This window comes from Gopherus flavomarginatus, chromosome 3 (assembly GCF_025201925.1).
Source record: "Gopherus flavomarginatus isolate rGopFla2 chromosome 3, rGopFla2.mat.asm, whole genome shotgun sequence".
NCBI classification, from domain to species: domain Eukaryota; kingdom Metazoa; phylum Chordata; order Testudines; family Testudinidae; genus Gopherus; species Gopherus flavomarginatus.
In genome coordinates this window covers 146823440-146838265 of record NC_066619.1, presented here as the reverse complement: position 1 = coordinate 146838265, position 14826 = coordinate 146823440, and the positions used below count along the sequence as shown (strand labels likewise).

Genomic DNA, 14826 nt, shown 5'->3' with positions numbered 1-14826 from the left:
TGCTACAGACCTCCTTTGTAAAGCAGTTTGAGATTTATTGAAGAAAACTCTACATAAGAGCTAGGTATTATTATCTAAGGCTCCATTATACTTATATGGCCCCATTATTGGGGTATCTGAGCCCCTTAGCATCTTTAATGTATTTACCCTCGTAACACTCCTGTGAGGTAATGATCCCTGTGTTACAGATGAGGAATGGAGTGACAGAATGGGGAAGGGATTTGCCCATGGCCACATGGGACATCTGTGCAGAGGAAGGACCTGAACTCCTCTTTTGGTAATTCCAAACAATTCCAGACAGTCTACAAAAAACGAAACTTGATCAGCAGAACTGTGTTCATCTGTAAAACATTTGTATTGAATATTCTCATTCTTCAAGCTAAAAACAGACCTTCAATTTGTCTTTAGCTGGCCAATCCCAGGCAGTCACTGAAGTCATGTAAAGCCAAATTCTGCTCTTCATTGCATAGCAGTAAGTCCCATGGAAGCCAATGGGAACTTTATCCATGTAACTGGCAGCATTCTCTCCCCCTTTATCCTCAACCCATCCAGCTCTGCCCAGTTGCACCCTGTCGCAACAAGTGTGCTACACGACTGTTAAAAGAGCTGCTGGTTCCTTGTTTCAATTTTGCATGGATTCTGTCACTCAGAAGAGAGCCTTAATGCATATTTGAATGCAGTGCTTTCAAATTCTCTTTAGAAAAATCATAAAAACAAAAGCAGACAAAGGAGCAATGTAAAAATATTCAGAAGTTCCTTGGATACATTTGCGGTTACACCTCCGTAGTTATGGCAGCAGCTCTGAACTGTCCTGAGTTATCTCACTCTCTTCGTAGAGTTTGTATGGAAGATGCTGTTTGCAAAACAGAGCCCTAGCCCTGCAATTGGACCTGTGTGGACAGAACCCGGCATCCATGCAGAGCTCCGCTGAAGCCAATGGGACTCCCTACACATCTAATTGCAGAAACAGGGCCTAATATGCTCAATACACAATAGCATTGCAATGATTAGTTAATATAAAAGATACCACCACTGAAAAAAAAAATCATCATCCAATGTAACTGTTTGATGTGACAAACTCCTTCAGACCCAATACAATGTCAATGCCGTCATTATGATTCATACATTACATTGGCAATATACCGGATCCACTAGTCACTTGGACAGTATTCAGTACCAGAGGCACCAGTGCCATTCGATCGTAACATTATCACTATGGGCTGGTGGCTCAATAAAACTGTTGTGAAAAGCAGCTACTGCACATGCACTGTAGCGGACTTGAAAATGAAGTTGAATTGTTTAATACGGGCCTACTAAATGCATCATTGTCCTGCCTGTAGCTTGCAGAATGTATGCGTTTAAAAAAAATATGAGCAATGTTTAGTCACAAGAAGCAAAACAAAGACAAAAACTGGATTTTTCTCTAAAACGATCTTTGAACCTTGATTCACTTATCCATATATAGAGAGAGACTAAAATGAGGTATTCCCTTTTAAAGAACAGTAATCGAAACTGGGCTAATAACTTGTTTTACAAGCTTAGCTACAATGTTAGAAACAGCACACCTAGTCCTTCTCTCCAGAGTATCCATCTCCAGTACAGATGGGCAAACCTGTTCAGATAATGTAAGAACCAACTCAACCTTTCGCCTGTGCGTGCATCAACCCTAAGCGGACGTCTCCACCTTACAAGCCATGAGCGCACTGAGGAGCAGTTATGGACACAGGTAGTTCTACCATCACCAACGGGACGATCCAGGTGAGTAAAAGCCCTATTGGCGTGAGTAAGGGTTACGCCATCGGGCTCAAAGCAAGTGACTCCACTGAATCAATGAGGCTAACCGTGACCACCTAGCCCTAACGGGAGTGTGCCATGTGGCAAGGAGGATGTAAGGAACTTCCCCTTCCTTGCACAGCCTGAAACAGAGACAGGCAGACTTCCAAGCAGTGACTTACAGGAGCATGCAGGCTGCCACCGGGCAAGGGAGAGAGGTATAGTTCTGCCCCTATGCACTGGCCAGAGGTGCTGACTGGCTGCATAGGGGGCAGTAAGCCACACACCCCAAAGAGCTCAGTCAGCATCACAGGGATCTTTAGGACGCAGGAAGACCCAGCAAAGCAGATCCCTCCTGCTACTCCCCACCAGCCACACTGCCAAGCTGGGTCTCCAGGGCACAGTCAGACCCCACATGAGCAAAGACTGCAGCCATGAGCTCTCTGTCTTCATGGGTTTGGGTGCAGCACCCACAGCTAGCCTTCTGAAGTTCACTGCTCCCTGGTCTTCATTTCATTTGGCAGCTGGTCATACTATGGGCCAGCCACAGCCCCGGGATACTTGTGCTCAGCTCCCACTGAAGTTAACAGGAGAGACATACAAACAACCAGGGCAGAGTTACAGGTTCTATGATTGGAATCGCCTTCAGACAGCAACCTCGCCAAATGTTTATCTCTTCCCAGCAACAAAGCAATATTGTATTAACCATGCAGCTCCGGGATTTGCAGTGCCTACCTTGACTTCTACATGTGCCATCAAGACTGCAAAGTTGGTGAGATGATTACAGGAACATGTGGTGTGTGTCTTGTTTGTGGTCAGGAGCCGACACCCTTGTTTCGACCAATACCCTGTCATCGTGTGTTTTGAATAGTTCCAGAATGAACAGTTAGGGTTGAAAATTTCTTCTGACTGCTGCAGAAAGAAATGAATAAATGCAATAAAAATTCTCATGGCTTCTGAGATTTCTAAATGCACTCTCTTTTCCCAGAGTTTGTAACTCTTACCCTTTAATTTCATATAAACAATCAGCAACAGTTTATACGTCAAGTATTGTACATGCCAGAGAAAGTTAGATTGTTGCTGCTCTCTTTGTTACTGCCAGCTTAGTTCTTTGTTCTTGATTAATTTCAACCACAGAGTAAATTCAACTCTCCAGAACCAGATTGCTTCATTTGCATTGCAGAGCAGAGAAATTAATTGCTTTAAGCAATCAACTTTTGCAATTACAGTACTTGGCTAACGGAGGGCTAACTGTCCTCTTTCACTGAAATCCTGTTCCCTCTAATATCCCCTGCCACCATGATAAAATAATATTTTGGACCATTTTAATATATTGGTAGCTTTTAATTATGGAGTGACATGAGTTAGCAATTGAATGATGGGGCTTCCACACAACAGAGACCCTGATTAGTACAATGTAAAAGACACATTATCTATAAAACATTAGGCACAAAGTAACAAACACTTAAGTCAAAATTTAATCCAAGGCTACTGAGTGCTTCAGGTGGCCAAACTTCAGAACTTTTGCTGCATTAATTTTAGAAATAAAATTAAAATCTCTTTAAATGTGTGTTTGCTGATGCCCCCACGCTCCCGTACCTTGATATGCTTGACAGTAAACACCACAGGATCAGCAAGATAAACCTTATTGCTGAACTCTTTGTTTATTGCTGCTGTAATGACGGGGGAGTTGACTATGACGGAGTGATTGGTTGACATGGCCTCTGTTCCCAACTTCATGCTGGCGTTCTCCGTGGAGAGATAGTGGCCCAGGTTGTTATACAGCACAAAAGCCACCCTGATTTCACCTACAAAGTGCAGAGAGGAGTTAGAGATCAGCTCAGTCCAGCCTAGAAGTTGTGTTAGAGATAACAACTGTCCCTTCCAAGCAAAGCGTGCTGTTAGCTATGACTTCCTCCATCTTGTCTAGTCTGCCGAAACAAAGAGTTGTGTGCACTTTGGGAACAGTCCAGCCTGTGTTGCTGAAGGGATAATGTATCACTGGCTCACTCTGTGAATGCAACAAAAAGTCAAGCGTTAAAAGCACTGAGGCCTGGTGCAGAAAACTCAACTCCCACTGTCATTGCAAATACCAGAACTCCATGTGGCCCATCAAGTTGTCCAAGGGAGGGGAGAGTTGTGTATCCAATACTTCTCTTTGTGAGCAAGTGGGCAGGAAGAAGGTGAAGGGAGATGGGGAATTAGGAGGGACTCCAGCTTGTGGCACACGTGGGAATAACCTGCTCCATGGAAAAGAGGTGAAGTAGCTTACTCCTCTCATAGCAAGAAGGAGCAGGGAGGAGTTGGGTGTCTACAAATGACCCTCTGTTGTCTGCCCTTGGGCAGTGCCACTCTCATCCTTGGGGCACACTGTAAAGCAACAGTCTAAGCCACAGGGAGCAACTTGTTGAACAACCTAACCTTATTTCCATTCAAGACTGTGCGGTGAGGGAGAAGGGGGGGCAGGAGTGGATCATAAATTACCCATAAACAATCAGTAACAAAAGAGAAAAAAAAGAAAAGAAAAAAATGTGAAATGTTAGTTATAACAAGATACATTTTTCAACCAGGTTTTCTCCTTTTCCATTTAATTCCATTGCTAGAGATGTTGCATAAAAGCCACACTACCAGAAAATTGGTTCCTAACTGAAGCAATCCGCTTTATTGCTTTTTTTGTCCATCACTGCAAAGATCTTAAAATAAGGAAGGCAGTGAGTTAGTTTTCCTTTATAATTATTAGTATTATTTTTTTAAAAAAGTCTTTCCACTCCTGGATTGGGCAGCTATGATGGTACCTTTCCCAGCTTGTGTGATTTCAAGGCACACTATCACAATGGCCTAATAATGTGAGGATGGAATTGCCATGGGGAACAAAGTCTGATTGAGGACTTGAGGGAAAATTCCCCAGCGGGACAATACTCCACAGCACTTATACAGCATTTTTCACCAGTAGATCTCAAAGCACTTCACAAAGCAGGTCAGTCTCATTATTCACATTTTAAAAGTCAGGAAGAGCCAAGAATAAAATCCAGGTGCCCTACGCCCCTGTCCAGTGATCTGTCCACTCGGCCATGCAGTAACGACAATGAGGTCAATGTATTTGCACCTGATTGTGCCAGAGGAGAAGGTAGATAGCCCTGAAATAGCAATATAATATGGGGATCTTGTCTGAAGATTATTTACTGTAACTAAAGTAAACTTTACAAAAATTGAAATGCCCCTTCTATATTAATTGTCTAGCGATTTTTACAATGTCCTGTGTTCTGGGGAGACTTCAGGGTGAACAGAAGTGCCTAAATATGAGAGATTGAGATCACTGCTTTCAAATCTATTTAATAGCTTTAGTCCAGATCCTCAGCTGGGGTAAACTGAGGCAGTTCCACTGACAACAACAGAACTATATCGACTGACACCAGATAAGGATCTAGTCTTTTGGCGAATCCCTTTGTTATCACTTCCAAAGTGGAGTTAATAACATCAGACAAAATTCGGATATATCTGCCACATCGGCTAAACTAGCTGGTGGTATCAACAACCCTTCACAGCAGTGATCACTGTCTTCACAACAGCAAAGCACAGTGCCACTTTGCCTTTTGGGGGCTACTCCTGTTTGCCAAGGGGAAAAAAAATGCCAAGTAGAAAATCTGGTCTACTGAAAGAAAATAAAATGTTATCACAGTCCTGGGCTGTAACATCTGAGTGCAGCTGAGTCCAAGTCTATTCTGCTCACCAGGCTTAGTAGCATGTAATGCGGATTTCTCCTCTGTCTTCTAAAGCTTTTATAAAGAGTTTCTCTTTCTCTACAGATTTCTAAAGTCCAACCACACGTGGTGAAATACTAGCCCCACTGAAGTCCATTGAAGTTCGGCCATTGACTTCAATAAGCCCAGGATTTCACCCAATTAAATACTCTCTTTTCATCCTACAATTTCGGGGATATACCTAGATGCCACTAAAGTGGAAAACTCCCATTGATCTCTGCAAGACCAAGGCTCAGAGTCTTCAGGATTCTTAATAGTTTAACCTCAGTTACCTAGCTTTACATTATCCCATTGCTTTATATTTTGCCTATTTTTCAATGATCAAAGTACTGTCGCATTTACAAGCACACATGCAGGCTAATGTTTAAAAGCAACCCCCACAGAATACACAGTCATTACAGAACAATAAAATAAATGAGCAGAGTCTTTACTTGAATGGCTCTCATCAACAGAAATTTGTCAAGCCCTATAGTACAAACAGAGCCTGGCACTTCATGGTTTGGGCTACAGTGGATCTACACAGATAGATCCACAAATATTTCTGCTCAAATTACAGAACTAGAAATGAACGACTTGGCAGCATAAAGACAGTTCCCATCTAACATCATCTTTAATTTATAGCATATCAAGAGGCTCATAAGCTTTACAGATAGAGACACTGAGGATTTCAATTCATAACTTTTAATCATCCCTTTTTGGTGTGTTGGCTTTTCGTGTTATCATTTGCTGGGCTTCCCTCACCCCTCGCCATCTTTCAAATGTTTGCACAGTGCAGTACTTCAAAACTGTTTTTCAAATAAGTCTTTTATCCTATGTAAGTTCTCACCATAGGCAACAGATGCTAACTAACCACTGAGGCTCAGCATCATTCCCCACTGACCCACTTGCAGAGTGATTTACGAAACCAGCGCACATTTACAGAGCCTTGACACTTGCAAAGACTGACAGTCACTTGGCAGTAAAAGAGATTTCCAATCAGCGGATTTAGCATGCAGTCAAGGACATGGGGCAGTTAATTAATATTAAACATGTCTGGTGCACCACAGGTTTTATAGATGCTCAAAAGTAAAAAAGAAATACATAACATCGACTATTTTAGAAGCTCCAGTCAAAGTAATGGAAAAGATCTGTAAAATATTAGGACATCACAGAGTTGGGAAGAAAATGTAGTTACTATTTTAACATTAATCCATATGCACTAAAGCAAGATTTACAAGGCACCTTATGGAAGAACTCCAGATGACTGATTATCAATATACCCACACAAGTACAGTGCTACTAGACTGGCATGATCAGTTCTGCGCATAAGGCACCCCTGTTTCTGTTGCAGCAGAGGATTTGCTGGCATTGCTTCTAAGCAGGGGAAACAAATCTGAGGGCAGCAAGATGAATCACTAGATCTCTGCATGCAATTCAAACACCTAGATGTAGCAGGATCTGGTAAGGCCTGGCTGGCCACTAAGGGTATGTCTGTATGGCAAGTAGCAGCCCACAGCAGCGACTCTCAGAGCCTGGGTCTACAGACTCAAGTGCTATGGTGCTAAAAATAGCTATGTAGCTGTTCCAGCTCAGGGTCTGAAGGCTAGCGCAAGAGGTGGGCTTAACGCCCAAGCTCTTGCCTGAGTGCCAACACAGTTATTTTTAGTGCCATTTAGTATGAGCCTCACAAGCTGGAGTTTGTAGTCCTAGGCTCTGAGACTTGCTGCTGCTTCCTGTGTGCATGTACCTTCAGAAACAGTGGATCCGGCTTTGTAGACTTTTTGCCTTCCTCAGATAGAGCCAGGAGAGAAGGGGGATTTAAAAATGTGCATCTCAGCAAAGTAAGATAAATTCACACTTTACATCAAGGGTATGTTCATTAAGGGTTTATATAGTTAACAAATGCTTAATAGATATCGTAATAAACAGTTAATCACTTGTTATAGAATCCAACCGGTCAATAGGCTACGTATTACTGTTGCGAGTATAGTTTATTTATTTGTATTATCAGAATGCCTAAAGCCCTGGCCATGGACTGTACAAATGCAGAACAACAGGCATTTGCTACAGCTCTACTTACACTACAAGCTCTTTGGAGCAGGGATTTTCTTTTTGACCTGAGTCTGTACAGTGCCTCGCACCATGGAATCCTGGTCCATGACTAGGGCTAATAGGTGCTACTGCAATCAATCATCATCAATAACACCTTTTACTGATATTATAACTCTCTGTAACGCCTTCAACGGATGTGCTTATAATGACTACAGCTTCTAAGGCTCATGTCTGCAACACGCTTAGAACTGTCATTCATTTCTTATTCTATACTTTACAGGCTACTTTTAAGGGTAACCTATTGGTGACCTGAATCAAAATGTGTGAAAGGCCTCAAAATTCAGCACCCACCATTTCGACCATTTTGTTTCAATGTATTTGCCGACAGCTGGATGGCACTTCCGTGGCCCAGGTTCTGTGGAAATTTCAGGTCTTCCAAATTCCCATCGGTGCTTAGCCTGGCAACTTCCAGTTCTGTTAGCAAGAGAGAAGTGAGCTACCCAATTGTAACACAGAGGAAAAAAAATCACTATTTTAAAATAATTATACCCAGCTAAGTTACAAAACTGTTTTCCAAATAAAATGGAAACACTAGAAACCATGTATAGCGTTTCATCCTAGACTCCGCTTTGGACTTCTACTTATTTCTTCCCTGACAAAGGTTTAAACATAATTTTTAAAAAATAGCAAATAAAATGTAGTCTCTGTTGTAGGCAAAGACAACTAGTTCATGTAAACAAGCACCCAAGAATATTAAAGACAACAATTAACATGGAAATCTGAAAGTGTTGGTAGTTTGCCACTGGCTCTTGGTACATTCTGTAGCTTTTATCGACACTCGGCATCTGCATTCAAAGAAATGAAAAGAAAGGCTGTTCTCATTTTACGTGAGCACTGCTGGAGGCCTGGCATTTTCCATCTCGCTTGTTTTTTAATTAAAAACAACCGTCAGCTAAATAAAGACAAAAACTTGAATTCAATTGAATATATTTGTATTAAGTAAGATCAAGGACCATCTCCTTGTAAGCTGGTGCGCTTACTGATATAACAGATGTAGATTATGGCTGGGATTTTCAAAAGAGAGGGATTTAAGTGTCCAAGTCCCACTGAAATGCAATGGGAGTTGGGCGCCTAAGTCCATTAGGCTCTTTTGAAAAACGTAGTCCATGCTTTTTAGGGCAGAATCTGTCTCTTTGTTACACGTTTGTGCATATAGCCCAGTGGGCCCCTGGCCTCCAGGCACCCGTGAAACAAGTAATAGATAATCATAATACACCTAACCCACAAAATAGGGTGACTAGGAGTCAAAACCTGCAATTCTTACTCAGACTTTAGTCAGCCAAACCTAGGGACTGTCTTTTAATGTTATGCAGCCATCACAGAAGCCTAGCAAATAATCACTCATAACAATAAAGGGAGTTTTGTTTGGAAAAGACTTGAGGCTTTGGCTGTAAAGAGGGGTTCTGTACCTGCTGAAATGTAATTTCTCCAGCGTAGTGCACCGAATCAGCAACTTTCATTCTGTTTCACTATAAATCACTAGCTAAGAGTTTACTATCAATGGAGTCTGGCTATACCAGAATTCACTATCAGTGGAGTCCTGCCATACCAGAGTTCACAATTGGTTCCACTGCTGAATCTGTCCATCCAGCAATGGCTCTGCCACTGCTTACAACACTGACATCTTTAAATCCTACCGGCTAAATGGAAGCCTTGTCTATAGGCCATCAATTCAGTTAAACCACACACAAAACTTCAAATAATTTGTTCATGGCTGGACCCCTCTGATAGGGCCAAATCGTGAGAAAGTGCTGAGTGCCTGCAACTCCTAGATTTTACCATGAGTAAAGAGCTACAGGGAAGAATTCACATTACTGAAGGGAAGGTTTTGAAAGTCGCACCCGAGGGGAAGCGGACAACACCATTCAACCCCCATGCTTTATTCCACAGTTGTTGGTGACAGAGGGACACTCAAACAGGAAAGGAAGAGTCACCTATTTAATACGTATGGAGAAAGAGAGGTTGAATGTAATTCAGATGAAGTGAGCTGCACTACATTGGAGCTAGAGGGTGAAATCCTGGTCCCCCACTGGCATGAATGGGACCGGGGCTTCCCCCAGGATTCCAATCCTGTTTCTATCTCTCTTCCTCTCCCTGGCCACCTTTGGTGTTTCCAATAGCTCCGGTCACTTACGGATATTGTCAGTGTTCTCCCTGACAACGTCCGACTTCAGGAGGTTATCGGCCAGCACAAAGGCACTTTCTTCCACCGTGTCCAGCAACATGGTGGCTGCACGCAGCTGGTCACTCGCGGTCAGGTCTCTCCATGCGTTCAGAGCCTGCGGCTGCAGGAGGTTATTAACTGTCTCGACCATGGCCTGCAAAGAAGAAAAGCAGAGTGAGAAAGGGCTCCAGTGAGGCTGCATGAGCTCTCAAGCTATCTACAAATTCATCCTACCCAGTAAGCAGAGTACTGTCCCATCGCCTCACCCCTGCAGGCAATCTACAGTAGAGCTACCCATTATTTTTCCCTTTGGCCAGGGAATGTCAGCAAAAAGGTTCTTCTCATCAATAGCTTTGAATTCAGACCAAGTGAGATTTTTTTTCCCCTGAACACACGCAAAGGAAACCACACATCCCTGGCAGTTACAGTGTCTACTGGATCCAGAATTAAGAATTAGACCCAGGACAGCAAACAGATCTGTTCCTGATAAGGTGAGAGTTGGTTGCACAGCCCACACTGCTTACCCAAAATGAAGAGTGTCTAATGCATACCGGGGCTACTGTTTCTAAAAGAACACACCATCACCACCACCTCTGTGCTGCTCTCTATCATAAAACTGCTAAGCAGTGGGGCCATGGTACCTATAATTCTCTGGTGTGCCTGCATCCAAAGGCACAGCAGGTGCAGTTAGAGATTTACACAGGGCATCACATTTCAAATCTCTCCAGTCAGTAAACAATCTTCACTATAGTAACAACTTATATCCTTCCTGCCGTGTGCATTGTGCCCTAGGTTGCAAAGTAAAACAGAGCACTCCCATTGTGAACTCCCAAGGATTAATCTGGATGCATGTTAGGCTGAAAACTAAATTGAGCAATTCTTGTGGTTCGTAAATTGCAGTCCTCAGACCCTATCGACTGTGAAGATTTCACTTGACTATAAAGAGCAGCTCAGTTGCTAACCACGGCTAGCCCAAGGTGTGTGTAGTTAGCATGTTTTTAAATGGGAACCAGCAGTGCACTGGTTAGCAAAATTTACTGCTTGTGGGGAGAAAAAGAACAGCTAACGTTTTCTTCTTCTGGTTAGTGTTTTCATGGTTACTAGTTACTAGCTGCTAAAAAATCCTGCCTCATAATGAAACACCCCCACTGTCAATTAGCACCAGCCTCAGCAACTAATTCGCCTTTTGAGATAAAGTTGCCTTTCTTGATGTTTTTCCATGTGCTGAAAGCCCTGGCATCAAACCCACATCTACTGCTATTCTGTGCTGCAAGGACAACCCTGTTTGACCGGCAATTTGCAGCCGCAAGGCGCTCACTACTCAGAAGTCTTTGCTGGGTCTCCCCCCCCCACCCCCTCCCAACCTAGGTTTACAACATGACTATCAAAGAGATATAGCGCAGTCTTTTTTCTAGGAAGTGATCTAGAGGCCTGGTACTAAAATGACATGACCAGAAGGATGTGGCATTAGAGGCCATATTAACCACTGCCCTGCCCCTTCTGCTCTCCCGTCCACCTGTGCAAAGGTAGGATAAAATACTACCTGATCAAATGATATCCTTTCTCATCCATCTTGCACTGGGGCAAAAAAATAGACAATGCAAGGCTATGAATTGCTCCAGACATGATTATCTTGCAGTAAGGCCCAAGGAAAAGCAAAGATCTCAAGATTATTATTTATTTATCATATCATGGCCCAGGACCCCACGGTGCTAGGAGCCTTATAAACAGAACAAAAAGACAGTCCCTGCCCCAAGGAGCTAACAATATAAGTGTAAGACAAGAGATAACAGACGGATACACAGAGAAGGGAGAGTACAAGGAAACAATGAGACACTACTGTCAGTATCATAGGCTGTGCTCTCAACACACCAGTGACCTAACTATTGTCAAATTTGTTGTAGTGTTCATGGCGAAAGAGAGTTTTAAGAAGGGTTTTGAAGGAGGATACATCCTAATGACACTTTTAATGAGATAATGCAATTATACTAATAACCACTTTGGGTCCATAGTGCATTCTGGTGTCACCAATCACTTTCATCAGCAGAGGATTGGTTGACTCTTCAGAATTTTCTTTCACAGAACCCCATTATTCTGCACTGCCATTTAGAGAGTATATTACAGAAATCCATATTTCTCCTTTCTCCTTGAGATTAATGGCTTGATTTTCAAAAATGCTGAGCACCCAGGACCTCTTCTTATAGTTGACTGAAGCTTTTGAACATCAGTCCAGAAACATTCAAGAGACATTGTCCCACACCCCACTTACAAATGATGGTGAACCTCTTGTCCCGTTAAAGTCAATGGCGAAATTCTCGATTATTTTAATGGAGTTAGAATTTCACCCATGCTATCCAGACATATTGATTTTCCAGCAGCAAAATCTATTTCTTGGTGTCAAGCATTTACATTCCAGGCCCTGAACTCAGCTTTTACAGTATGGGTAGAAGTGGCAGAAGTTCAGCATTACACGCATACGGACAATGCAAAGATGTTCTTTGACTCTCTCAAAGCAGTCTACAGATAATCTACATCTGGCGCAATGCTCCTGCAGTTGGCAGATGGCATAGCCCTCATCAAAGACAGAGAGGGAATTATAGAGAAGGGCTGAACACTTAAATAGTCTACTCATTAGGCCATCCAGGGTCCATAGGCATGACGTTGATCAGTTACCTGAGAAACCCATTAAAGCAGAACTTAACCTCCCTCTATCAGTTGAAGAAGTCATGAAAGCCATCAAACAATTGAACTCTGGCAGAGCATCCAGAAAGGATGGTATTCCAGCAGAACTGTATAAAGTAGCAGGCCCCAAGGCCATCGAGGTGTTTCATGACATCTTGAGTGGCATTTGGGAGGAAGAAGAAATGCCATAAGACTTTAAATATGTTATTACTATATCACTGTTCAAAAACAAAGGCAGCAGAGCTGACTGCACAAATTACAGAGGCATTGCTCTCCTCTGTACAGCAGTCAGAATATTAGCTCATATTCTACTGAAAAGACTCACTGCAACCATATGAAGAGAATCTGTTAGAAGCACAGTGTGGTTTCAGATCAGGTTGTAGTACTACAGATATGAGTCTTGTAAGGCAGGCCCAGGAAAAATGTTTAGAGCAGAACAGGGACCTGTATGCACTTTTCATCAAATTGACCAAAGCTTTTGATATGGTCAACAGAGAGGGTCTATGGGCTATTCTACATAAACTGGGCTGTCCAAGAAGGTTCATACAAATCATCCATCTGCTCCATGACCCCATGCCAATGCAAGTGCTCTCCAATGGTGACTCTTCTGACACATTCAAAAACTCGAATGGAGTGAAGCAAGGCTGCGTACTTGCTCCAGTGCTGTTCAATTTATTCTTTGCCTATGTGCTCAGCCATGCCACAAGGGACTTGGATCAGGGGATATACATCCACTCTCAATTCGATGGTTTCCTCTTGGATCTTCAAAGACTCAGTGCTAAGACCAAGACACTGGGGAGACTTCTCTTCAAGGCACTTTTTGCAGATGACTGCGCCTTGACGGCCCATAGACACGATGAGCTTCAGGTCATCGTCGATAGGTTTTCTGAAGCATCCCAGCTCTTTGCCCTCACCCTCAGTCTTGGGAAGACAGAGGTCTTGTTCCAACCAGCATCTCATTCCAATACCCCAGCGCCAGCCTGTCAGGGTTCCTTCCCCACTCTGAACTTTAGGGTACAGATGTGGGGACCTGCATGAAAGACCCCCTAAGTTTATTTACCAGCTTAGGTTAACAGTAAGCTGCCACCACCAAGCGTGTTCCAAATCTTAGGGGAGAGCCACTTGGAACTCCACCTTCCCCCAAATATTTCCCAAGTCCCTAACTCCCACTTTCCTGGGCAGATTTGAGACAAATTCCTCCCCCTCAAGTCCTTACACCCCTTTTCCTGGGTAGGCTTGAGAGAATATCCTCACCAATTAGTCCTGGTGAACACAGATCCAAAACGCTTGGATCTTAAAACAATGAAAAATGAATCAGGTTCTTAAAAGAAGGATTTTATTAAAAGAAAAGTTAAAGTTTATCTCTGTAAAATCAGGATGGAAATAACTTTACAGGGTAATCAGATTCAAAGAGCCCAAAGGAACTCCTCTAGCCTTAGTTTCAAAGTTACAGCGAAACAAGGATAAACCTCCCTCTAGCAAAGGAACATTACAAGTTGAGAAAACAAAGATAAATGAACATGCCTTTCCTGGCTGTTACTTACAGGGTTGAAATATGAGAGACTTGTGCAGAAAGATTTGGAGAACATGGATTGATGTCTGGTCCCTCTCAGTCCTAAGAGTGAACACCACGAAAAAAAAGAGCACAAACAAAAGCCTTCTCCTGCCCCAAGATTTGAAAGTATCTTGTCCCCTTATTGGTCCTTTGGGTCAGGTGTCAGCCAGGTTACCTGAGCTTCTTAACCCCTTACAAATAAAAGGATTTTGGTGTCTCTGGCCAGGAGAGATTTTATAGTATTGTCTACAGGAGGGTTGTTACCCTTTCCTTTCACAGCCATTTTCATCCAAGGCACAGAGCTGAAAAACGTGGATAAGTTCAAATATATGGGCAGTGTCATCTTGTGCAATGGTTCCCTTGATAAGGAAATTGCCTCCAGAATTTGTTAAGCCAGCCAGGCTCTTGGCCAACTCCCAACAAAAGTCCTTAACCAACACATTTGTCTCACCACCAAATTGAAGATCTACAGTGCAGTGGTCCTAACATCTCTTCTGTATGGATCAGAGACATGGACTCTTCCTAGACGGCACATTAAACAGCCTAAAAAATTTCACATGTGCTCCCTCTGCTTAATAATAAGCATTCACTGGCAGGACAAAGTGACCAATATAAAAGTCCTTGAGAGAGCAAGCAAACGCAACCAGTACCGAGGCAATGCTGATGGTCTCTGACAAAATCAGAACATAACAGATTTGAGAAGGATCGACGTAATCATCTTCAGGCTGCACGTGAATGGCGCCACAATGCTGCATCATCCAATATCATAGATACGGACTTCCCATCCCCAGTGTGGCCAA

General features: G+C 42.9%; 1 protein-coding gene across 24 annotated transcripts in view; it reads right to left on the bottom strand.

The window, feature by feature from the left end:
- Nucleotides 1-14826, bottom strand: part of ADGRL3 (adhesion G protein-coupled receptor L3) — an 814176-nt gene that overhangs the window by 112498 nt on the left and 686852 nt on the right. For 22 of the 24 annotated variants that reach the window (XM_050948174.1, XM_050948180.1, XM_050948199.1 and 19 more), the window contains 4 exons: nt 9760-9943; nt 7917-8039; nt 3373-3581; nt 2509-2685 (listed from right to left, as the gene is read on the bottom strand). In XM_050948174.1, the coding sequence (XP_050804131.1) occupies nt 2509-2685; nt 3373-3581; nt 7917-8039; nt 9760-9943 (693 nt within the window). The remainder of the gene's footprint in view (nt 1-2508; nt 2686-3372; nt 3582-7916; nt 8040-9759; nt 9944-14826) is intronic. The other 2 variants (XM_050948177.1, XM_050948186.1) reach the window with 1 other exon arrangement.